This window comes from Crocuta crocuta, unplaced genomic scaffold (genome assembly GCF_008692635.1).
Source record: "Crocuta crocuta isolate KB4526 unplaced genomic scaffold, BGI_CrCroc_1.0 scaffold164, whole genome shotgun sequence".
Classification (NCBI taxonomy): Eukaryota; Metazoa; Chordata; class Mammalia; order Carnivora; family Hyaenidae; genus Crocuta; species Crocuta crocuta.
Genome location: NW_027530016.1, coordinates 4,989,499 through 5,013,558, shown reverse-complemented (window position 1 = coordinate 5,013,558; position 24,060 = coordinate 4,989,499). Strand labels below are relative to the sequence as shown.

Sequence of the window (24,060 nt, the reverse complement as noted above, 5' to 3'; positions counted from 1 at the left end):
ATTGATCTGTTCTACTGATTTTTTGGATTCTATACTGTTTATATCTTCTCTGATCTTTCTTATTTCTCTTCTGCTGCTATCTTTGGTTTTTCTTTGTTGTTCTGCTTCTAGTTCCTTTAGGTGTGCTATTAGATTTTGTATTTGGGATTTTTCTTGTTTCTTGAGATAGGCCTGAATTGCAATGTATTTTCCTCTTAGGACTGCCTTTGCTGCATCCCAAAGGATTTGGATTGTTGTGTTTTCATTTTCATGTGTTTCCATATATTTTTAAATTTCTTCTTTAATTGCCTGGTTGACCCATTCATTCTTTAGTAGGATATTCTTTAACCTCCATGCATTTGGAGGTTTTCCAAACTTTTTCCTCTGGTTGATTTCAAGTTTTATAGCATTGTGATCTGAAAGTGTGCATGGTATGATCTCAATTCTTTTATATTTATTGAGGCTGTTTTGTGACCCAGTATGTGAACTATCTCGGAGAATGTTCCATGCGCACGCAAAAAGAATGTGTGTTCTGCTGCCTTAGGATGAAAAGTACTGAATATATCTGTCAAGTTCATCTGGTCCACTGTATCATTCAGCGCCATTGTTTCTTTATTGATTTTCTGTCTAGATGATTTGTCCATTGCTGTAAGTGGAGTATTAAAGTCCCCTTCAATTACCACATTCTAACCCATAAGATTGCTTATGTTTGTGATTGTTTTATATATTTGGGTACTTACAAATTAGGTGCATAAACATTTATAATTGTTAGCTCTTCTTGATAGGTAGACCTAATAATTATAATATCCTTCATCCCTTGTTGTAACAAGTTTAAAATCTAGTTTGTCTGATATTAGTATGGCTACTCCAGCTTTCTTCTGCCTTCCAGTAGCATGATACATGGCTCGCCGTCCCCTCACTCTCAATCTGAAGATGTGAGGTCTAAAATGAGTCTCTTATGGACAGTAAATAGATAGGTCTTTTTTTAAAATCCATTCTGATATCCTATGTCTTTTGACTGGAGCATTTAGTTCATTTACATTCAGTGTTCTTAGTGAAAGGTATTGATTTATAGTCATTGTGTTATCTGTAGGTTTCATGCTTGTAGTTATGTCTCTGGTCCTTTGTGGCCTTTGCAACATTCCACTCACAGAGTCCCTCTTAGGATCACTTGTGTGGCTGGCTTAGTGGTGATGAATTCTTTCAGTTTTTATTTGTCTGGGAAAACTTTATCTCTCCTAATCTGAATGACAGGCTTGCTGGATAAAGGATTCTTGGCTGCATATTTTTCCCATTCAGCACATTGAAAACTTTCTGCCACTTCTTTCTCGCTTGCCATGTTTCAGTAGATAGGTCTGCTACTATTCTTATGTGTCTACCCTTGTAGGTTAAGGTCCATTTATCCCTACCTGGTTTTAGACCTCTCCCTTTATCCTTGTATTTCGCCAGTTTCACTCTGATATGCTGTACAGAATATCGATTCAAGATACCTCTGAAGGGAGTACTCTGTGACTTCTGGATTTCAATATCAGTTTCCTTCCTCAGATTGGGATGTTGTCATCTAGGATTTCCTCAAGTACACTCTTGGCCCCTTTCTGCTGCTGCTGCTTCTCCTTCTCCTCCTCCTTCTTCTTCTTCTGGAACTCCCATGATATGGATATTGTTCTGTTTCATTGAATCATTTGGTTCTTAATTCTCCCCTTGTGATCCAGAATTTTTTAATCTTTTTCTCAGCTTCATCTTTTTCTGTAATTTTATCTTCTATTTCATTTAATCTCCCCTCTGCCTCTTCAAGCCTCACTGTCATCACCTCTAGTTTATTTTGCACCTCATTTACAGCATTTAAAAATTTTTAAAAACGTTTTTAAATTTATTTTTGACACAGAGAGAGATAGAGCATGAGTGGGGGAGGGGCAGAGAGAGAGGGAAACACAGAATCTAAAGCAGGCTCCAGGCTCTGAACTGTCAGCACAGAGCTTGACACAGGACTTGAACCCACAAACCGTGAGATCATGACCTGAGCTGAAGTTGGACCCTTAGCCAACTAAGCCACCCAGGCGCCCCTCATTTACAGCATTTTTAAATTCATCATGACTATGTTTTAGTTCCTTGATCTCTGTAGCAATAGATTCTCTGCTGTCTTCTGTGCTTTTTTCAAGCTCCGTAATTAATCTTATGACTATTATTCTAAATTCTTGTTCAGTTATATTGTTTATATCTATTTTGATCAATTCTTTAGCTGTCAGTTCTTCCTAGAACTTCTTTTGAGGAGAATTCTCCCTTTTCATCATTTTGGATAGTTTTCTATCCCTTCTGTGTTTTAAAAGCTTGTTATGTGCCCTTCACCTGCGAGCACTGCTATATTAAAGGGGGGGTCATACACTCTCCAGGGCCTGGACCTTCAGAAGGTGTTTTTTGGAGAGTGTTACTTGTTCTCTGTTGTTGTGACTATGGTTACCTTATCTCCCTACTCTTAGTGATGTTTTGGACCCTCCACCAGGTGTGCTTTGATTTGTTCTTTGATATAACCCTGGGAAAGAAAACAAATAAAAAACAAACAGGAAATAAACACACACACACACACACAAAACAAAACAAAAAACTCCCCAGAAATACCAGCTACAAGTAAACAACAGGGTGGAGGCGGTGCTGATGGAAGAGGCTTTATCCCATACAAAGAAATGACAGGGGCGGGGCAAAAAGAAAAGAAAAATTGACCAGACAGAGAAACTATAAGGCTTAATCCAAAGAGAGAGAGAGGAAAATAAAGAACAAGGTAAGGGGGGGAGAGGAAGGGGAGGAGAAAAGAAAAGAAAACTGACCAGAGAAACTATCCAGCTTACTCCAGAGAGAGAGAGAAAAGAGAAGAAAGGAGGTGTAGAACGGGTAATAAAGATAATAGATTAAATACGTCTGCTAAAACAAACCACAACTAGAGTAACCAGACTAGAAGAGGGAAGAGATAAAAGGAGAAAAGGAAGGAAAGCTATACCTACTTAATGAGAACTGTCAGAATTAAACCAGGCGGTGCAACAGCACTGGTCTGAAGGAGGGGCTGTCTGGTTTGCCAGCGTCAATCCGGCTCCCGTAGATTCCAAGTTAGCAGACGCCGGAGGGGCGTGGTCCGGCGCTTGCGCTCCCGCCTCCCCTGGGGCCTGCTCTCAGTTCCCTGAAGCCCCACCTTGTTTGTGGATGGGGAGAAAAATGGCGACATCCTAGTCTCTTCTCCATGGGCCGGGTGTCCCAAACCACTCTGTTCCAGCCGTCCTCACTGAGCCGGGCACAAACCAGGCGGTTTGTCCCACTCCGCCAACTCTCGTGGTGCTCGGCTGGGACTTAAGCCCCATGTCTTTAAGAGTCCCACTCAGTCCGCCCCAGTTGCGGGCAAGTGCTGCATTGCACCGGCAATATATGGCCTCTGGCGGGCGGGCGCTGGCAGTCTTTGTTCTTTGAGCGGGTGTCTACCTTCTTCCCACAGCACTTTAGGGAAAGGATCACCTTCTCCCATTGCGGACTGCGCCTCTAAACTACTTACCGAGCTGGATACTGGCTCCCCTCCTTCCCAGGTGCGTCAACAGGGCAGCCGGCCCAGTCCGGAGAAAGCCCCGCAGTTAGAGATGGGATCTTTCTCCCTCCGGGTCAGTGGTTTTTCTCTTTTCCAGATACAGTCTTACACTTCCACAGCCCCTCTTTCTCTTCCCTTTGTCTCTCTGCAGAAGGAGATCCCTCCCCTCCATTCCTCTGCCGCCCGTTTTCTCTCTCCCAGTTTGCAGTCACGCACCTGTGGCCCGTCAGGTTGTCCCAGTGGGTCCCTGGAGGCCTCTCTGTCACTTTGCTGCCCAGATTCTTGGAGTTCAAAGTCTTTTGGCCTCAACACTGTGTTTGAGAGATGAGGGAACTTCAGATCCCCCTACTTCTCCGCCATGTTGGAAAGTTTCTAGATCTTAAGCATTCTTATGGAACAGAAGAGAGTTAACCATGTGACAAGTTAGATGTGTTAGTTATCTTGACCTTAGTAATCATTCTATAATGTATATGTATATCAAACCATCACATTATGCACTTTAAATATATACAATTGCAGTTTTAAATTACTACTTAATAATGTTTAAAAAAGTTATTTGGCTCAAACTTCCAATTCCTGAGTTTAGTTCCAGCTGTATCCTTTCACCTGTCTAACCCCTTGGTATTTACTTATATTAGTTATCGTGTTTCTTAATTCCCAAGGCTTCAAATTTGCCATTTTATTCTCTCCTAGAGGATACTAATAAGTATTTTTAATTTTTTTCCTGTATTAAAATTTGTTGTGTGATCATTCTGAATTTTATTAAAATTCCTCTTTCGAGTTTCCTTACATGCCTGGGCTTTGTTGAATGTTTGTATTTCTAGATTAGCATCTAAGAAATACTGAAAATACCAATAGAGGGGGGAAAGGAGTCTTAATGAGGAGTCCTGTCTCCAGCGGTTATGTAATGGAGCAAAAGGCTGGACTTATGGTGGGCTAGCATGTTGTAAATGCATGTGAATATTTCGCTTATTCAGGAAGGGGAGGCACCCATTCTTAATGGTACACACTAGTTTTCTGGAACATTTTCCATAACTCCTACTCTATAACTCTCGTAATCTCTTGTGAGAATGTCTAAATTAGAATTCCTTATTCGTATCTTAACCCTCCAACTCTATCCTGAGGCTAAAATTAGGAAACAGTGGAAAAGAGTAATTAATAGACATTTGTCATTAGGTTCCCCTCATCCAGCATCTGAACCCTTTTCCATGTTAGGAGAATTTTCCAAAGTATGAGTCTTGCTGAGGCAAAGAATGCCCCCTCCTTTATAAAAACTGAAACTCGAGTGATTCTCTTTTCTAGCTATCTGACTTAGACTCTGCCAATCAAAATACATGTGTGCCAGATTTGAAGCTCTGAAAGGGAAGATCTGTGCCCACGCTTGCAAAATTCACCTCCTGGAGCAGAAGTGGCTGCTCAATGGTAAGTCACTGCAATACTACCTGAATGGGGTTGTAGAAATTTCATCGTAAGGCCACTTCTGTGACTTGAACTTGGCTGTTGCTCCTGGAAGCCCAGCCTCCGTCGTGGTTCCCCAGCCTTCTTGCAATTCTACGGGCCACCCAAATCCTACCTGCTTCATTCAGTGAGTAGTTTTTGCTCACACTTAAGAACCTGATTAATACAATTGGCAGAACTACTTCACAGTCCTTTTGTTAATTACCAATCAGACCTCCCAGGGCTCCCTTCTCTAAAACTTACCACCGGTAGGAAAAGGTGGGTTTTCCTGAGCACCTCTCTTTGCCTGCATGTGCTTTTTAGCAATCTCACATTCCATTGTCAGCCTAATATCACATTTTCTTTAAAAAAATTTTTTTAATGTCTGTCTATTTTGAGAGACAGAGAGAGATAGAGCATGAGTGGGGAGGGGCAGAAAAAGAGGGAGACACAGAATCTGAAGCAGGCTCCAGGCTCTGAGCTGTCAGCACTGAGCCCGATGCGGGGCTTGAACCCACGGACTGTGAGATCATGACCTGAGCGGAAGTCAGACTCTTAACCAACTGAGCCACCCAGGAGCCCCTGCATTTTCTATTTCTTTCAAAAAATGCACCACTCTTCTGGGTTTTGGTTATGCTTCCCAGGTTTCCAAATTCCTATGCCTCCCCTTTTCTTTTATGTATGTTTCCATGAGATTTGGGATGGTAGAAAAGTAAATCCTATTTTTAGGAAGCCATACTAAACTGAAAGTTAACTATTTTATTGTCTACATGTTATTCCTGATTCATTTTTAAGTAATAATTGCTATATAAGTATACTGAAAATTTATATATGTGTGTATGTGTGCGTGCATGGGCATGTGTGTGTGGGTGTGTGTTTGTGAGTTCTATAGACCACCAGAAAAATTTCTCACTTAATGGTGATGTTAGGAAACAAGCGGGGGCCTTGGTATCAGGTCATGTTGAACTGCAATGTCATTCTTTATCATTGCGATCGGCATAGTCAGGTTGCTTTCAAACTACTTTCATTGTCAGTCAGCAAAGTAAACATTCCATTCCAGTTTAGGCCACATGGCTCCTCACCTGCTTTCAACAGAGACCATGTACAGTGTGTTCATTCTCTTTTGTTTTTTTGTTTGCCTAAATACAGTTTGAGATGGGATCAGGAAGCTTATGATGGTGTCTATTTACTGTGGTGAAAATGACATATCTTCGGGTCTACAGTAAAATCATTACCTACCTTTATTCAACGTAGAGGTCCGTTTATATTTGAAATCATATGCTGGCAAAAAGCTTGAATAAAGTAAATGTTTTGATAACTGGACCCTACTTTGAATGTAGTGAGGTCCATTGCAAGTGGATGTACTTAAAGCTACTAAAAAGAATCTACACTTTTCAATAGAAAATTGTCAGCACATTGCAGGTGCCCAATCATAATCTTGTGTGATTGACATTTTTCCTTTTCTGCCCTCCTCCCACCGAAAAAAAAATCCCTCTAATTTATCTGAGTTTTTAAAACCTGTCAACGCCTGTAGTGAGTTTTCCTAAGGTAGGGCACACCTGTATATATCTCTAACCACTGAATATTCCAAGTGCCTCAATATCACATTCCCCAATAATTCCTTAAAGGCATTCTCTGTTTCTGTTTCCTTTACTTTTGCTGGTTTTCTTCTGGCAAACCAACATTTTTCAGGCACTCTTTTTTTCAATTTGCTTTAAACTTCTGACTCTACTCTCTGATTTTTCCTCCTCCTCTTTAAACTTGAGTCAGGCTGTCAACACCACTTATTGAATGCCTGCTGTGAAGAGATACAAAAGGAATCAAGGCGACATTTTCTTTCCTGGAAGACTGTAAAATCTACTTGGTGAGACAAAATATACATTCCCATTGAAAGCATCTAAAACACTCCAAAACGACCTGAAATAAGCTTGTATTAATTTAGCAGAACACTTAGATGTATTCTAAAAGAATGCAGTGTTGTTTAGTACCGTGCAAGATTAAAAAGTCTCTTCTAGATCTGCGTTTTGAGTTTCAAGCCTATCAGACATCCTGCGTGCTTTGATAACAAATATTTTATGATAATTTTTTAGTATTTCAAAATTAATAGATGACAAAATCTAACAATTCACATAATTTCAAAGAAATTCATATAAAGTCTTATCTGCAACATAAAGGAGAGTAAAAAGATTTTATAATCACATAATATATATTTCAAAATGAACTGCTCAGGCACATGCACACTAGAATGCAAAATGAGGTAGAATCAGACACTGGTCCTGTATGTGACAATTGCAAATGTGTTGCTGACTCAGAAGTCAGGAAGCATGGCTGTCAGAAGTGTGGGTTTCCATAGTGGTGATCTACTCTTGGTCAACTTCCAGAGGAAAACCCATCTTCTCTCGGCTTATACGTAGGTTACGCTTGTGAAAAAAAAATCATTGTGTATTAGAAAAATCACCATGTATCACCGTATGCAACCATTTTGTTTCCTATATGTGAAAGGGTTAAATTCTGGTCTCAAATAATTAGAAACAGGCTTCTTATTTATATGAGGACCCAGTGGCTGTTCAAATATGGTGAGGATTTGGAACAGTTCTTTATTGTGCAAGATTGTTCTCACACTGACAGATGTCTAATATCTTCCTGCTGGTTATGTAATCATGTGACAACTGTCCTCACACTGAAGGATGTCTAGGATGTCTAATATCTCCCTGCTCACCACCCCGTCCAGTCATCTGACAACTGCATGTGTCTGCTCATATTCACCAGAACATCCTCTGGGTATGGCACTACCTGTGTTGAGAATAACTAGAAGTAGAAGAGAAGACAGATCTTTAGTAAGAAATGGGCCAGCCATTTTAGCACCTTCTTTCCATCTCTTTGGTTCCTAAGCCTTATTCATGTCAAAACCACATGGAGAGACCTCTCATTTATCTAGTTAACACACTTTTAACACATACTCACAGAGTGTGTTCTATACCTGAAACTGTTATAAACACCCTATATCGGTTACCTCATTTAATCTATTTACCAACCCTTTAAGCTAGACACTATTAGTACAAATTACAGATTAGGAAACTTGCATATTGAGAGGTTAAGTGATTTATGCAAGTCAAACAGCTAATAAGTATAGAAGCTAAGATTCAAATGTTGGTATTTTGGTTTCAGGGTAAATGGTAAGTAATACATTATGCAGTAGACATATAAATCCCATCCTTTGTGGCTTTGATTCAGTAAATCTGGTGTAAGGATAGAAAAATCTGTATGTATGTGGATAAGACTTTCACATACAGTGAGAAAGGCACTGACTCATATTTGGAAATGGCAGTACTATACCACAGCTCCATTGGGAGTGACAAGAAGGAGACTTATATCATTAGAGTCAAATCTCTGTATTACCGTATAATGAGAAAGCAAAAAACAAAAAACAAACAAGCAAACAAAAGAAACAGTGGATGGGGGACTATCCATGCAGAACCCTGGAGTCCAGGCTAATACACATCACTTTTGTAAAAATGCTCAATAGGGAGTTATGCATTGTTCAATAGAATGAAATATATTGAAAACACAGCATCAGAGGAAAAACATAAATAGCATTAGTAAACATAAAAATGTTTTAAGTATAATACATTCAGCAAAACATATAAAGACAATAAATCTGCAGCTGGAGAAAGTACATTAGGTTGTATGCATGATGTGGAAAAATAACCCATAGTATCACCTAATTAACTGTTGCATAGCTTTCAATCATGAGGCTTACAAACCAATTAGATACTTGTGAGCTCATAGATAGATAAGCACTGGGATTTAGAAGTACCTTTGAGGACATTAAGCCTGGAGACCACAAACCCAAACACCTATAAGATCAAGCAGACAGTGAAAGAGAATACTTCTAGCACAATGGGGAAGAGTGGGAAGGGTGTCAAACTTGAACATACATAGAGGGTGGCTGTCATTTTGTTCCAAGTAATTATTAATAGTATAATTATACTAATCCAATATTAGCACATACTCTGATTTTGAAGAGAGTCCAGACATTCAGATTTTCAATCAAATAATTCACATTTTACCATGTCATGCTCAAACATATTTTAGAAGTTTTATCAAGTAATTTGTAGAAATCTGGATATTGTGTATTTTTTCATGTCTCCTAATTTTCATAACGGATCAAAAGTGACTGATAGTGACTATAAAAATATATAGAGAATTTAAAATAATTGCTGGATGCCCTTTTACTAATTCCTCCCCTGTGACAGGTTGCAATTAACAAAACAAAATAAAACTGCTACTCTGCCAACAGTGATCCCTGCACACATAATGACTGGTAGGTGTAAACTGCACATGCTTGGAGTCATGAAAGAAAAGTCAAGACCCACGTCTTCCATTTACTAGGCATACTAACTTCACCAATTTGCTCAACCTGTGCCTGCTCTGTAAAATGGAGATTACAATTCCCAATCTGTATTTCTCACTAGATTAAAATAAAAATCAAATATATATCAAATGTGTTCAACTGGTAAAAATGCAATACAGTGAATTGGAAATTAAGGGATCTAGTCAATTAGCCAATTGGTTTTTCACTGATCTTCTAACTTTATTTTTTTTTATATATATATATATTTATTTATATATTAAAAATTTTTATAGTTTATTTATTTTTGAGAGAGAGAGAAAGAGACAGAACATGAGCAGGGGAGGGCTAGAGAGAGAGGGAAACACAGAATCTGAAACAGGCTCTAGTCTCTGAGCTGCCAGCACAGAACCCAACGCAGGGCTTGAACCCACAAACCGTGATATCATGACCTGAGCAGAAGTCAGATGTTTAACTGAGCCACCCATGTGCCCCTGGTTTTCTAACTTTAAAATGAGGTTGATTCAGTGCAGTGAGCACTTATAGAAATGTAATGTGAACCACATTTATAACTAAATATTCTAGAGTCTGCACTGAAAAAGGAAAAAGGAACAGATAAAATTAATTTTAATTATATAATCTATTTAATTCAGTGTATCCCAAATATTACCATGTCAACATAACATTCAAGATAAAAATAATTATTGAGATTTTTTTACGTATACTTTTATGTCAAATTTGGTATATGATGTGCATTTTATAATTACAGCATGTTTCAATTTGTATTAGTCACATGTCAAGTGCTTGATAGTCACAAGTGGTAGTGGCTACCATATTGGATGGCACAGATCAAGATAATGACTTATTCAACTCTTAACTTTGATACATGTCTCATTATTATATATCGCATCATGCATCAGTCTTTTTAAATGGCTAAAGCTTAAGTCCACCTCAAGATGAATCAAATAAGGTCTTTAACTTTTTTTTAAATTAGGAATTAAAATTGTCTAGCAAAATTATTCTTTTCTAATTACATAGTAAGGAGAAGATACCAAGAATTACAGTATGTAAAAATGTCCTTTGATATATTTAGCATAGTCAAAATTAAAATTTTATTCAACAGAAAACTTATTCAGTACTTTCATTGTTTCAAAGGGGCATATACAATTTCACTCATGTAAGCTGCTTGCTGCATTTGTTGTCAAGTCAACTGAATGCCAGATATATAATTGAATTTTGAAATCATCAATCTGCTCCAAGAGATATCCACTACCGCACTAGCATAAAGAATTTGTTTAGTGCAGATAAATCTTTCAATATGGTGATGAAGAAAAAAGATGCATGGGAAAACTTCTGATTTTTTTCAGGTGCACTGAAATATTGTTTTCCGTTTTGAACATCTTATGGGAATTTCTTAGAGGACACAGTGGAATCTCATCAGATTCTTCAGAACAGAACCTTAACTCTAAGTGCAGGCAGTGAGTTAGTTATTAATTCAACACTTCAGCTCTCAGCCAGAAAAGTTAAGATGGAACTTTCTAATGCCCGGAAGGAATGATTTCAGAGATTTCCCCTTGGTCTCCTTTAGGGGAAATTCTTAAATCTATAAGCATTATATTTGTGTTATTAACAGTGCTCTGAATTCAACTTGTCATGTGTAGAATGCTGCAGGATTACAGCACTGCACTAATCCAGAGGGCACCATTTACATTTTATTGTATGGAGCCCACTGCCAAAAGGGGATATAGCTCAGTGTTTGCAACTTGGCAGTTTTAATGGGCTATGTTTCTCCCCAAAACATTTAAACGTGCCTTAATTTAAGAGTAACCAGTGCAAGTTATTCAGTTTAGCCATCATTTATACATCTTTCTTTCCTGTAAATCTCCCTGTACACATATATAGCCACTTGTTTTGCATTTCCTATTTTTCTATCTGAGAGTCCTCTTTTATAATTTAGCAAAAAAGCTCCTACTCATTATCCTCTACAGTTTATTAAAATGACAATGAAGCATCTTTTTTCCCTGCAGATGCTGTTTGAAATATAAATATCAGAAAAAAAATAGCTGGAGGTAAATTATCCATAAAATGACACTTCCTAGCTAATCACATATTTACAAATTTTATTATACTGTTTCTATTACAAGTAAATGAAGCAATCTTGTAGAAATTTATTATGTGTATTCTACCAAAGAAAACATAAACTTCACTTTAATTATCACTATTATTAGCGTTACTAAAATCAGGATATCATTTAAATTTATAAATTACATATTTTTTGTATGTCCACCATAAATATGATTCAAAGTGGAGCATGTGAGTGTTTGGGACATAGCCTACCATTAGTCAAAAAAAAAAAACCATAATTAATTTGAAGTTGAAAATCGTACCCAAAGTTGTACACAAAAACAATAGCAAAATTAAGGATCTAGATTAGATCTAAAATTTCCATGAAGAAAGCCTCACTTCTTAGACTGTGGAGATTCTTTCATAAAAGCCATACATGTGTACAAGAGAACAAGGGAGAAGACTGAATAAAAAAGAAAAGAGATAGATGATGTTCAAGCAAGAAATTTCAAGGTGATGTTCATATTAAGTATTTTCTTTCTGTCAAACTTCATCCTTAAATATATTTGCTCCTGAAGAAGTGCTAAGCAGCATGTGCATGTTGAAACCCTTGACTTCTTTTCTTAGTGTTGGTATTATACTAGTGAGGTGAAAAGGTATATGCCCACTGCATAAGGAGAATTAAGAGAATTACAAGAAAAAGAAAGTGAAAAGTGTCTGAGAGGATATTTAAAAATTAAGAGATGCTCTGAGCAAACTAGACTAGAGGGAATTTGCTCAACTTAATAAAGAATATCTACAAATGCCTACAGCTAACATCATACTTAATGATGAGAAAGTTTAAGGTTTCCCTTCTCCTGTCTGGTTTTCAACATCATATTGCAAGTCCTAGCAAACACAAGAAGATAAGAAAAGGAAATAAAAGGTATACAGATGGGAAAGAAGAAGTAAAACTGTATTTGTTTATAAATTATATGGTCATCTAAGTAGAAAATCCAAAAGAACAGGCAAAAAAATTCTCTATGCTTTGGGTGACATCCCTTCCTCTCCCCCAACCCACATATTGCTTACTGTATATTCTAGTCCTTAGTTGGTAACTCTCTCCTTCAGGGAAATTTCTCTGACCCCCAAGTCTTTGCTAAGTTGCTCAGTTATATATTCTTACAGCACTGTTTCTTTTCTTTAGAAAATTTATCAAAATTCCTTATTATATATTTGCTTTATGATCATGTTGTTGATGTCTGACTTTCTTGAGATACTGTAAGTTCCAGAAAGGAACCAGAATATCTGGTTTTTCTCACCATTGTATCTCAAAATATTTAACTCTTGATAATGTTATTTGCTTTTAAGCTGTAATACATTAATACTACTTGAAAGAACACAAGTTGACACTATGTAAAATTATATGCCAACACACCATCTTATGTAATACTACATAATGTGTTATTGTTTAGAAACTTACTAAGGAAAAACAGCTACAGAAAGGTAAATGTAAACCTATAACTGACAAAGCTAAAACTAATAACTTTGGAGTCAATAATCACTTTCCTTTACTACAAGGAGTACAGATTATTTCTATTACACTTATAATCTAAAGTCTAAATATTTTAACATTGCTCAAAGACTTAAATGAAAAACTGGATAACAAAAAATTTGCCTAATTTAAATTCCAGTAGGGATTTAGCTTAACTCTCAGTTTCCTTTCACCATTGTGAATTTGTAAAAGTCATTCTGGCCAGAATTTACCACTTGGTCCAGAAAAAATTTTAAAGAGTTATCAAGTATAAAATATATGTCTACATTTTTCCCTCAAGCTCTTTTAGTAGAAAAAAACCTCCCAGAATAGTGATGGAGGGAAATTCTGTAGCTTACTTTAGTTCAACTAGAATCTTATAATCACCACTCTTGGTACAGTAAAACCTTGGTTTGTGAGTATAATTTGTTCCAAAAACATGCTTGTAATCCAAAACACTTGTATATCAAAGTGAATTTCCCCATAAGAAATCATGGAAGCTCAGATGATTCATTCTGAACCCCAAAAATATTCATATGAAATGATTAAAATACTGTAATATAATACAAAATAATAAAATACAAAATACAAAGTAAAACAAATTAACCTGCACTTACCTTTGCAAACCTTCATGGCTAGTGTGAGGGAAACAAGAGAGAGGAGTTATCATGTAGGATGACTTTCACTGTCAGTTACAGAATCATTGCTATCTATTGGCTCAATGGAATCTTTTTCTGCATGGGAGCCATTGTATATGCTCACACAGATGTTGACTATAGTACAGTATTAATTAATTCTTGCCATAAACTGCCTTTAATGTAACTGGCAATAAGGCAGCAGAGGAAAGGGGCTATATCTGTAGGGAGCCTGACCTAGAACGAAGCAAAGCATTCCTGAGCTTACTCTTGTATGGAAAAGCAAAGGACTGTCCATAGGTGCTTTGTTTTTTTTTTTAATGTTTTATTTATTTCTGAGAGAGAGAGTGAGAGAGAGAGCGCTAGCGAGCATGAGCAGGGGAGGGTCAGAGAGAGAGGGAGACACAGAATCTAAAGCAGGCTCCAGACTCTGAGCTGTCAGCACAGAGCCCAACACAGAGCTGGAACCCATAAACCGTGAGATCATGACCTGAGCCAAAGGCGGACGCTTAACCGACTAAGTCACCCAGGCACCCCCGTATGTGCTTTAAAGTGACAAAAAAATACACTAGTGCAAGTTGTGGACACCTTCCAATGTTCTGAAAAAGCACTCATTTCTGCCAGACACCGAGGCCTGAGACTGAGCATCTGAGGACGGGTGATGATTACCCACAATTGTACAGAGAGAGAGAGAGAGAGAGAAGCCACTGGATCCATTGTGATCATGTGACCTTTGGCATTCTGTACTACGTGTGTTGCAAGACATCGCTTGTTTATCAAGTTAAAATTTATTAGAAATGTTTGCTCGTCTTACAGAACACTTGCAGAACAAGTGGCTTGCAATGCAAGGTTTTACTGTACTTCTACAGGCAGCCCTTGCCAAAAGTTGGTGCTCTAAGCTCAGTGCTCAATGGTAAAGATAGACCCTAGAGTCTCCTAGCGAGGGTTACAGAATAAAAATTAATGCCACTGGTAAAATAATAATTTGATTGTTAAACAATGATTTGATGCATATTTTTTGAATATTTTCTACAGTTTACATAATATTTGCTGATAAAGTGTTTAGTGTACAGGTGAGAGATACTCCACAAGCAGGGAATTCAATATGTGGTCTTACAGCAGAAATAGAGCCAGATGGGGAGGCAGAATATAAATTTAAAAAGTGGATTCAAATGTCAACAATTAATAAAAATAACTCATAGGAGTATTCAACTAGAGAAGAAATGAGGATCAACATTGGGGAAATTATGAGCCAAGAAGAGAACAAGAAAAGCACTGTAAATCCTAAATGGCGGGGGTGCTGTACAGCTGACTCTCTTCCCAGTAAGAACATTATACATCCGCACAGGTTGCCCATGAGCTTTCAGGACCTCTCTGTAGGCAACATCTACTTGTTCGCCTCACTGTCAGGGGCCATTAGACTTGCTTTGGACAATGAAATATGAGCAGAAGAGACATTTGTGATCCTAAGTATAGGCTTATAAAGCATCTGCATGTTTCTGCTGCCATTCTTGTTTTTTTCTCCCTGCCATGAGATCGGTAGGTCAAGACTAGGGGCTGCTTTTTCAGTTTGGACTTTGGAATGAAGACACAAAGGCCATACCAATCATGACCACCACAGCCACTGCAGTCTACAAGCACCATCAAAAAGAAATATACCACTGCTATGCGTCAACAAGACCTGAAGATTGTTACTGCGGCCTTACCCAGGGAGAGCAAACTAGTGCATTAAGCATCCAGCACAACTACCCTTTTGTTTGTAATCTGGAGGACTTCATCAATTTTTAGGATTGAAATCTTAAAGAAATCAGGTCAGGATGGAGGGGCATTTGCTGTGATTAAGGTTTTGTGCTCAAGACCAAAGGAAAAACTACAGGTGTTTTTTAAAAAAAAATTTAACGTTTATTTATTTTTGAGCTAGAGAGAGACAGAGCATGAACAGAGGAGGAGTAGAGAGAGAGGGAGACATAGAATCCAAAGCAGGCTCCAGGCTGTGAGATGTCTGCACAGAGCCTGATGCAGGGCTTGAACTCACCAACCATGAGATCATGAATTGAGTCTAAGTCAGATGCTTAATTGGCTGAGCCACCCAAGTGCCCTGGAAAAATGACAGTTTTTGCTTGTAAGAGCTTTACATTCCATTTGGGAGAAATTTTATGATTTCATGAGGCTGTATCTTAATGAAGACTGTTTGAAGTTTGAAGGAAAAGTGCCATAGGACTTTAAGATTTATTCTTTCCAATGATAAATTATCAGAAGATATTTAATAAGAGAATTAGAATTTAATTTGAATTTTCAAGGAGAGAAAACTTCTGTGAGTATAAACACCTAGGCAAGTGTAGAGCATCTAGGAGGAAAGCATTGGTAAACATGTATAGGAGTGAAGTCTTATAATACGAAAGGATATTAAAACTGTAAATAGTGGTCAAGACAAATGATGCAGAGCCTTGAATGCCAACCTATAGGGCACTAACATTGAGTTTTCCTAAATAATGCTCACAAACACCTGGAAATGACATAAAAATTTGATGATTACAGGCCCTATAATACTTCTGGACAGATATCTGAGTAGCAGTAGTCAGATTTAACTTTCTCTGTCTTGAACCACATCCCAGAATGGAGAAACTTAGCCGAAGATACTCATAGAGACAGTCTGCTCATGCCCTTTCAGAATCACAAAACTCTGCTCTTCAATGTAGTTTTCTTTGGAAACTTGCTATTTTAAATGCCCAGGTAGAGAGGTAGCAATATGAAGCCTTAATATACAGCATCTAGACTATAGGTAACTGTATATACACATTTTTAATGGAGAATTAAAATACTAGGCAAAACTATACACATTTTATGGGTTAATTTAAATTGCTCATAATTCTATGAAACAATTATTTGATTTAGTAAGCTTTTCTCTTCCTTTCACTATTTATAACTACCTTACCTTCTCTCAGGAGAATAAATTAGAAGGGGGAAAAAAAGATTATAATGCTGCAACTTTACATATGAGGTTTCTAAAAAAGTGTTCTTATTAAATGTAGCTACAATTTTGAATGCTAAATGGGTTTTGCTATATGGAATATTTAATAAGTATTAAGACAATATTGCAATGCTAATTTAAGTTTAAAACTTCTTGTGTTACTTTTATTTTAGGTCATAGCTTTAATATTTCATTAACATTCTAGTAATATTTAATGTATTTATACATTATAAACATTACTATAAAGGCTTAATTTACTATGCATTTTCATGCATCTCTTACTTAGAAAATCATGAGACTGAATCTGAACTGTTAGCTTGGAAATAACTGATTTGAAGTCATTTTCTAGATGAGAGTACTTGGAGGATTACTCAAAGCGATTTTATAATCAATCAAACCTACATCTACATATGCAGTATTAAATGAAGAGAAAACCAATTTTCTAGACAATTCAGGCAAAATTTCATTTAAGGTGTGTTTGTTTATTTGTTTGGTTGGTTATTTTTTTGTGCTAAAATAACATTTGGGCTGAATTCTACCAAATGTAATGATCTATAGTCATCATTTTTCATTAGGTATGTAGACACAGTATTTATACTAACTATATTTGTATGTAGGACAAGAAACTTATAAATATAATTCATAGTTTTCAGAAGTCTACTATTAATGACTGTATTACAATGTTAAAGAAAAAAATATTTTGTTCAAGTTAATACAATATTTGCAGAGGCCCAATTTCTCAGTAAATCCAATCCACAAATAGTTATTGAAACTGTACCATGGAAAACCATGTACCATTACCAAACAGGGACTGTAACCAGAAAGAATGTAATATCCCAAATAAGGGGAAAAGCCTTAGCAATTCAAGTCAAATTAAAACCAGAATTTTTGAGGCAAATTCACGACTGATCAAGTCATTCATGTACTTAAATCCCTTCAATGAAATCCCATTTTCTTGGCCCCTGTCTGTGTCTTTATCTTCATACCCAGCTACACTAGGGGCTGGAGAACCTTTAGATTTCTAAAAATTTCCTCTATATACAACCATGCATCATCTCCTAATAATGGAGATTTGTGTTTATTCCTTGTTAATAGTTATTGGTGCTATTTCTTTTGTCTTCCTGGACTACCTCATTTGTAGGTTATAATATGTAACAAACATACAGAAAATCTAAAAATACATATACAACTTAATAGAATTATAAAAATAAATGTCTCTATACCTGTCCTACCCCCCTCCCCCATCTCAAGAGCTGGAGTGTGGCTAGCAGCTAAAAAGCCCCACAGGCTCCTTCTAGATCATAATATCCTTCCTAATTTCAATGATAACAATGCTCCTGAGTATTCTGAAATATATTCCTTTTGCTTTTCCTTATCATTTTACTATCTAATTGTTCGTTTTGAAACAATGTGGCTTGATTTGTTTCCTGTTTTTGAAATTTATATAAATGGAATCAAAACAGTTGGTACTCTTCTGTATCTGATTTGTTTCACTCAACATTATGAAGGTTTATTCATCTTTTCGCATGCATATGTATACATTGAGGTCTAGTTTTCTAAATGAATATATAATAGTTTGTTTTTCCTTTCTAATGTTGATGGAAATTAGGTACTTCCAGTTCTTACCTATAACAAATGGTCTTGCTATGATGTCCTTGTTCATATTTCCTAGTATATTTATGCACACGTAGCAGAATTGCAAAATAACATGATAATGTTTTCAGCATCTTCCAAATGGTGTCAAGCTGCTTCCCAAAGTAGCCATCACCATTTCATATGTCCAACATCAATTTATGAGAGTTGTGGTTCAACACTTCACCAATATTTGATGTTTTCAACCTTAAAATTTTGCCAATCTGGTGGTAGTAGAGTGATTGGTATTTAGGTTTCATGTTTTGTTTGTTTCTTTTGGTCTTCTGTTTGTTTGTTGACAGAGAGAGTGCATGCAATCAGGGGAAGACAGGCAGGGTGATAGAGAAAATATTAAGCATGGAGCTTGATGTGGGGCTCAGTCCATGGCCCTGGGATCATTACCTGTGCTGAAATCAAGAGTCGGACACTTAATTGACTGAGCCACCCAGGCAGTCCTCTTATTTTTATTTTATATTTTTAGTTCTTCTTTCACAATAAGTATACATTTAATTTCTTTAGCTACAGTATTGGAAAAAAGCACAGCCTTCTATTTAATGGCTAAGGAAATGCTTCTCAGGTTTTACTTAGAAGTATGATGATTGGTCTAAGTTTTCAAGATATATTTTATTAAATTAAAGAGGTTCTCTCAGGCAAACCATGAGAGACTCTTGAATGCTGACAAAAACTGAGGACTGATGGATGTGGGGGGAGGGGGGGATGGGCATGGAGGAGGACACTTGTGGGGATGAGCACTGAGTGTTATGTGGAAACTAATTTGAGAATAAACTATTAAAAAAAAAAAAAGAGGTTCTCTCATCTTTCTAGTTTATGAATTTCCAGTGTAACTAGATATTGAACTATAGCAAATGCTTATTCTCTATCTAATAAGATAATCATATGATTTCTTTGTTAGGTGAATTGGTAAGTTCTATTATTTTGCATGTTAGTGTAAAACCAACCTTGAATCCTGAAATGAATCTAACTTAATTGTGAAGTATTACTCTTCTTATCTATAGACAGATTTGGTTTACTAATATTTTATTTTGGACTTTGATATCTATGTTCTTGCAGAGATTGGTCTATAAATATTTTTTGTAAAATGTTCTGAGTTTTATAACTACAGTCATACTGCCTTCAAAATATGAGATGAGCAGTTTCTGGCTTTTTTTTATTCTGAAAGAATTTGTATAAGAGTTGGAATTATTTCTTCCTAAAATATTCAGTAGAATTTGATGGTGAGGAATTAGTGCGTGTGTGTGTGTGTGTGTGTGTGTGTGTGTGTAGGACATTAAATCAAGGTTTCTTTAAAAATATATGATTCTTAATGTTTATTTCTTACTGTGTCACAGTTAAGTTTCATTTTTCTCAGAATGTGTCCATTTCAACTAGATATTAATATTTATTAGCATTAAGTTTTTCATGAGATCTTTATGTTTTCTTTGAGATTTCTTTAACATTTCTAGTGAGGTCATATTTTTCAAAACTCTATTATGTGATTGTATTATATGTGGTTAGTTGTATTATTTTATTTACTGTTTCTTTTCTTACATTTCACTGAGTTTATTTTGCTACTTTTCATATATTTTAAATGTGTCTCTTATGAACAACTTACAGTTTGAGTGTTGTGTTTTTGAATCCAGTTCAACAATCTTTGAATTTTGTATAGAGAATTTAGGCTATTTACATTTTATCTAATCACTAGTATATTTGAGTTTATACATACTACCTTACCATTTGGCTTCTATAGATGATAATTTTCAACATTCATTTTTGTCTCTTTTATTACACTTATTAGCATAATTGATTACTGCACCAGAGTTCAATTAGGGAAACAATAACACAAGGAAAAGTGATGATATAGGTAAATAAAGATAGGTATAAAGAGATTTATCACATGGATTTGACCATGCATGACTATGGGAGTTGATTAAGCAGTGTCTGTAAGGCTGTCATTTTCACATCTGATATTAGGTCTTGCAATCCCCTGGTTTGGGAAAATATGTGTGAGCTACAAAAAGGCTGCTGCTTCACTCCAACCTTCCACATTCTCCAAAAGAATTTCTTCTGTGGACTACTCTAACCAGAAACTTACAGAATAGGAATTCTGGGAAATGTAGGTCAGTTTAGACAAGATGACATATTGTAAAGCCACCACAACTGTTTCATACTCTTCCATGTTTTTTGTAGTTTGGAAGTTATACACACTTTGGTTTCTGAACTTTTATTATATGTGTTCACATGTAAATTTCCTCTTTTTTACTTTTTGTTTAAAGTTTATTTATTTATTTATTTTGAGAGAAACAGAGAGAAAGTTCGAGTGGAAGAGAAGCATAGAGAGAAATGGACAGGGAAAGTATCCCAAGCAGACCCTCCACTGACAGCGCAGAGCCAGATGTGGGGCTCAAATCCATGAACCATGAGATCATGACCTGAGCTGCAACCAAGAGTCAGATGCTCAACCCACTGAGTCACCCAGATGCCCCAGTAAATTTCCTTTTAATTATCCCATTTGACATCTGTTGGGCTTACTGATCAGTTTTAGAAAATTGTCAATAACTACTTTATGTTTTTTCTTCCTCATCTTCTTCTCCACACTTCTGGAATTCTAACAAATGAATTAATTTTAGATATTTTATCCTTTATGTTGGTTATTCTCTCAACTATATCTCTGTTTTCCATTTCTCCTTGTTTCATTCTGAATTTCTTCTGAGCTCTCTTCCTGTTCATAATTTTCTCTTTGATTGTATCTCATCTGCCTTAAGGGTCATCTGTTTTTAATATCAGTTATTATATTTTTTCAGTTATATCATTTCTAGTTGGATTCTTTTCAAATCAGCAGAATAAAATTTTGTGTTTCCAAAGTTTGCAGAAACTTTTTGCGTTTAGATTTTATTTCTAAGAGTATAATGAACAGAGTACTCTTCCATTCTGTTTTGGATGATTTCATGTTTTTGCTCTTGTGAATTTGTTTCTGTTGGCGATTGTTTTTGCTGATTTTAGTTTGTGCTTTATTGCCTCCTGTGCCTCATAAACTTTAATTGCTTGCTGGATATTTTATTTGATAAATTCTTTCTAGAAATAATTTGAGATCTAGGGTTTTATTATCTTGTGTCAGAAATGGTTTTATTTTGTTTTTTTGATCTTTCTTCCAAGTTCCTGGAAGAAACAGTCCACACCCAAGGCATCAGAATTTTCTATGATACCTAGATGATCAGGGTGCTATTCCTTTCCCATCTATAATGCAGCCTTTTAGGGTCCTTGCCCAGAATAAGGGCCATCTAAAACAAAAATCAAACAAAATTTGATCTTTTCTCTTCAGTTTAAGTAGTTTGCCTCAAAGTTCTGCATGTCTCTTAACAACTTTCTTAGAATTGGTAGATGAAATGGGGAAGTGGATAAGTGATTCTCAGGGAGCTTTGTTCCTGGTGGACAAAGGAGTTTGAGTGCTGTTCCTTAGTTGTCTCTCATGGAGCCCTAGCTCTGACCTGCATTAGAAAAATGCCCCTGGGTAGAAGCAGCCCTGTTTAATTCAGGGGCTATGATCTTCACCGTTTTCATGGTCTGGCAATATCTCACCATCTTACAGATTTTTGACCAGCTCTTTTAGTTACCATTAGTAGAAGGATTAGTCCAAATCATCGAGTTAGCTATTTCTGGAAATGGAAGTCTTTCAGGCAGCTTTTCTTTCACCACCTTAAAGTCTCCATTATTCTCTAGGATCTTTGAAAATATTTCATCAGCATATAAGTCTTCCACCCGTCTTTGAATATTTTTGAATCTCAGATTAGGGCCTTGGACATATTTTTAAAATTCTCTTTTAAATACTAAACAAAAAATATTTTTGTGATAAAAATTGTTTAAGATCATTCACTCTTACTAGAATGTAATATCATTGACAATAATAATAATGTACTGATAACATTTATTTAGTGCTTACTGCGCTAGATATTCTTCTCAGCAATTTCCACCTATAAGACTCAGAATTTTACTAAACTCTTCCAGGTCAGGTAGTTAGTAAGTGATGGAAACTGGTAACAAATATGAACAATCTGGCTCCAGATTTCCTTTGGTAATTTCCACCACACCAAAAATTCCTTGCGTGTAATGACAGTGGTATCTCGTTTACCACCTCTCTGTACTATCTAACACAATGACTCCATGTATTACGCTCAACAAGTGCTGAATTAATATGCATTGGAAGACTGCATGCATGAATTTAATAATTTTCATATGTACTGTAAACATGACAATTTCTATAAGAATAAAAAGAGAGAAAGATTATATCAATTTAGATTGTCAGAGAATACACAGTAATTCTAGATGACTGATTCTTGAATACTAATTATTATTTGCATACAGAAGTACAAATCAAGCAAACAAAAGCAATGAGGCAGAAAAGCACTTATCCCAAGACCTATTTTACATAGGTTTGGATGGAGTAAACTATTTCTAAGACATAATATATATCTCAATATTGATAGTAATTAACATTTTGAACAATAATTCTAGACTAAGTAGTATACATAATTATTTCATTAATATTATATATATATATAATTTTATATAGATTATATCATTTATGCCCATTTGACAGAGAGAAAATTGAGTTTCCAAGAGAAATAATGGTCTCAAAATCATATGACTAGCAAGTGGTGAAACTTGTAAGTAAAGAGTAAATAGTAGAAGAAATTGGGACAGGGAAATTAGGATCCAGAATTCAGATTTTCTGTGCCTACAGAGGCATTTGGATTTTACCCAGTAGGCAAAGAAGACCAACCGAATTCCACTTCTGAGGAGAAAAGAACCAAAATTTTTGTGTGTGGAAAAGAAGTCTTGTGGTAGTAGGAGTGATAGAATTTGTATCTACACTGAAGTTGAAATGATTTTCATTGCTTATACTCTTTCTGATTAGACTAACATTTATCTATTTGCAGCTATTGTCCCATCTGTTTGTTTTTCTTGTTTTTATGTGTTAATGTGATCTGTGTCAGGTACTGGGTTGGTTCCCAAGAATATAACCAAAAAAAAAAAAACAAAAAAAAAACCCCAGAAACACAATATGCAAACAACCAACTTTAATACAATATGGTGCATGGTATTCATTTAAGAAGTAGGCATTGAATGTCTGAGAAAGTGTTCTGAGATGGTCATACCTAAGATAAATGATTGATGTAAAGAATTTAGCCTGTTAAATATGGGAAGGGAGACCCCCTCTCAGGTAAAAAGATGACACAGGGAAAGGAATGGAAATATAGAACACTCAGCATGTAGGGAACTAGTACTCAAAGGTGGTGACAGACTAGATGTCTGTCCAGAGCTGGACACAGAGGTCCATATATCCCACAAAAAGAAGCTTTACTTTTATTCTATAAGATGTCTGGAGCCATTCAAAGATTATATCCAGGGCCCTGACATGGATAACAATCAGTATATTGGTACCTGACATGAAATTTGTCCTCAGTGAGTTCTTATTAAGAACTTTATACCTGCTCTGTGTGTGGCCACCCCACTTCCATTAACCACACAGAGTTTCAAATTTAGAGCCCAGATATTTTTGAATTTGGAATTGCTTCTACCTCCACAGACAATGCTCAGAGATGATTTAATTTAATCCAGAGTGAATGTGATTACAGAAGGAGCCATAATAGGATAAACAACTACAAGATATGACACTTTTCTGAGGAACAAAAAGTATTGAAGGAGAAAATCCCAGTATAGAAATAAGACAATTAAAAAACTATATGTAAAAAATTACAAAGACCGAATTTAGGGCTAGCTGTATAGATGTAAAGAAAGTTTCCTTCTCGATCACCCTCGAGTGCTTTATTTGTGCCAGATATTTTCAAGTGTAGACTAACAAAACTATTGCTGGTAGAGCAAGTAGCTTCAGAATTAACCTTCCAGTACATGTCC

General features: G+C 36.2%; 1 protein-coding gene across 27 annotated transcripts in view; it reads left to right on the top strand.

Annotated features, from left to right (window-relative positions):
• The first annotated feature begins 3,166 nt into the window (after window positions 1-3,166).
• Window positions 3,167-24,060, top strand: part of LOC144231725 (uncharacterized) — a 374,679-nt gene continuing 353,785 nt past the window's right edge. For all 27 annotated transcript variants that reach the window (XR_013335157.1, XR_013335161.1, XR_013335163.1 and 24 more), the window contains exons 1-2: window positions 3,167-3,545; window positions 4,847-4,966. Coding sequence is in view for 18 of the 27 variants with exons in the window: in XM_077764301.1 (XP_077620427.1) it covers window positions 4,879-4,966 (88 nt within the window). In the remaining 9 variants the exon portion in view is untranslated. The remainder of the gene's footprint in view (window positions 3,546-4,846; window positions 4,967-24,060) is intronic.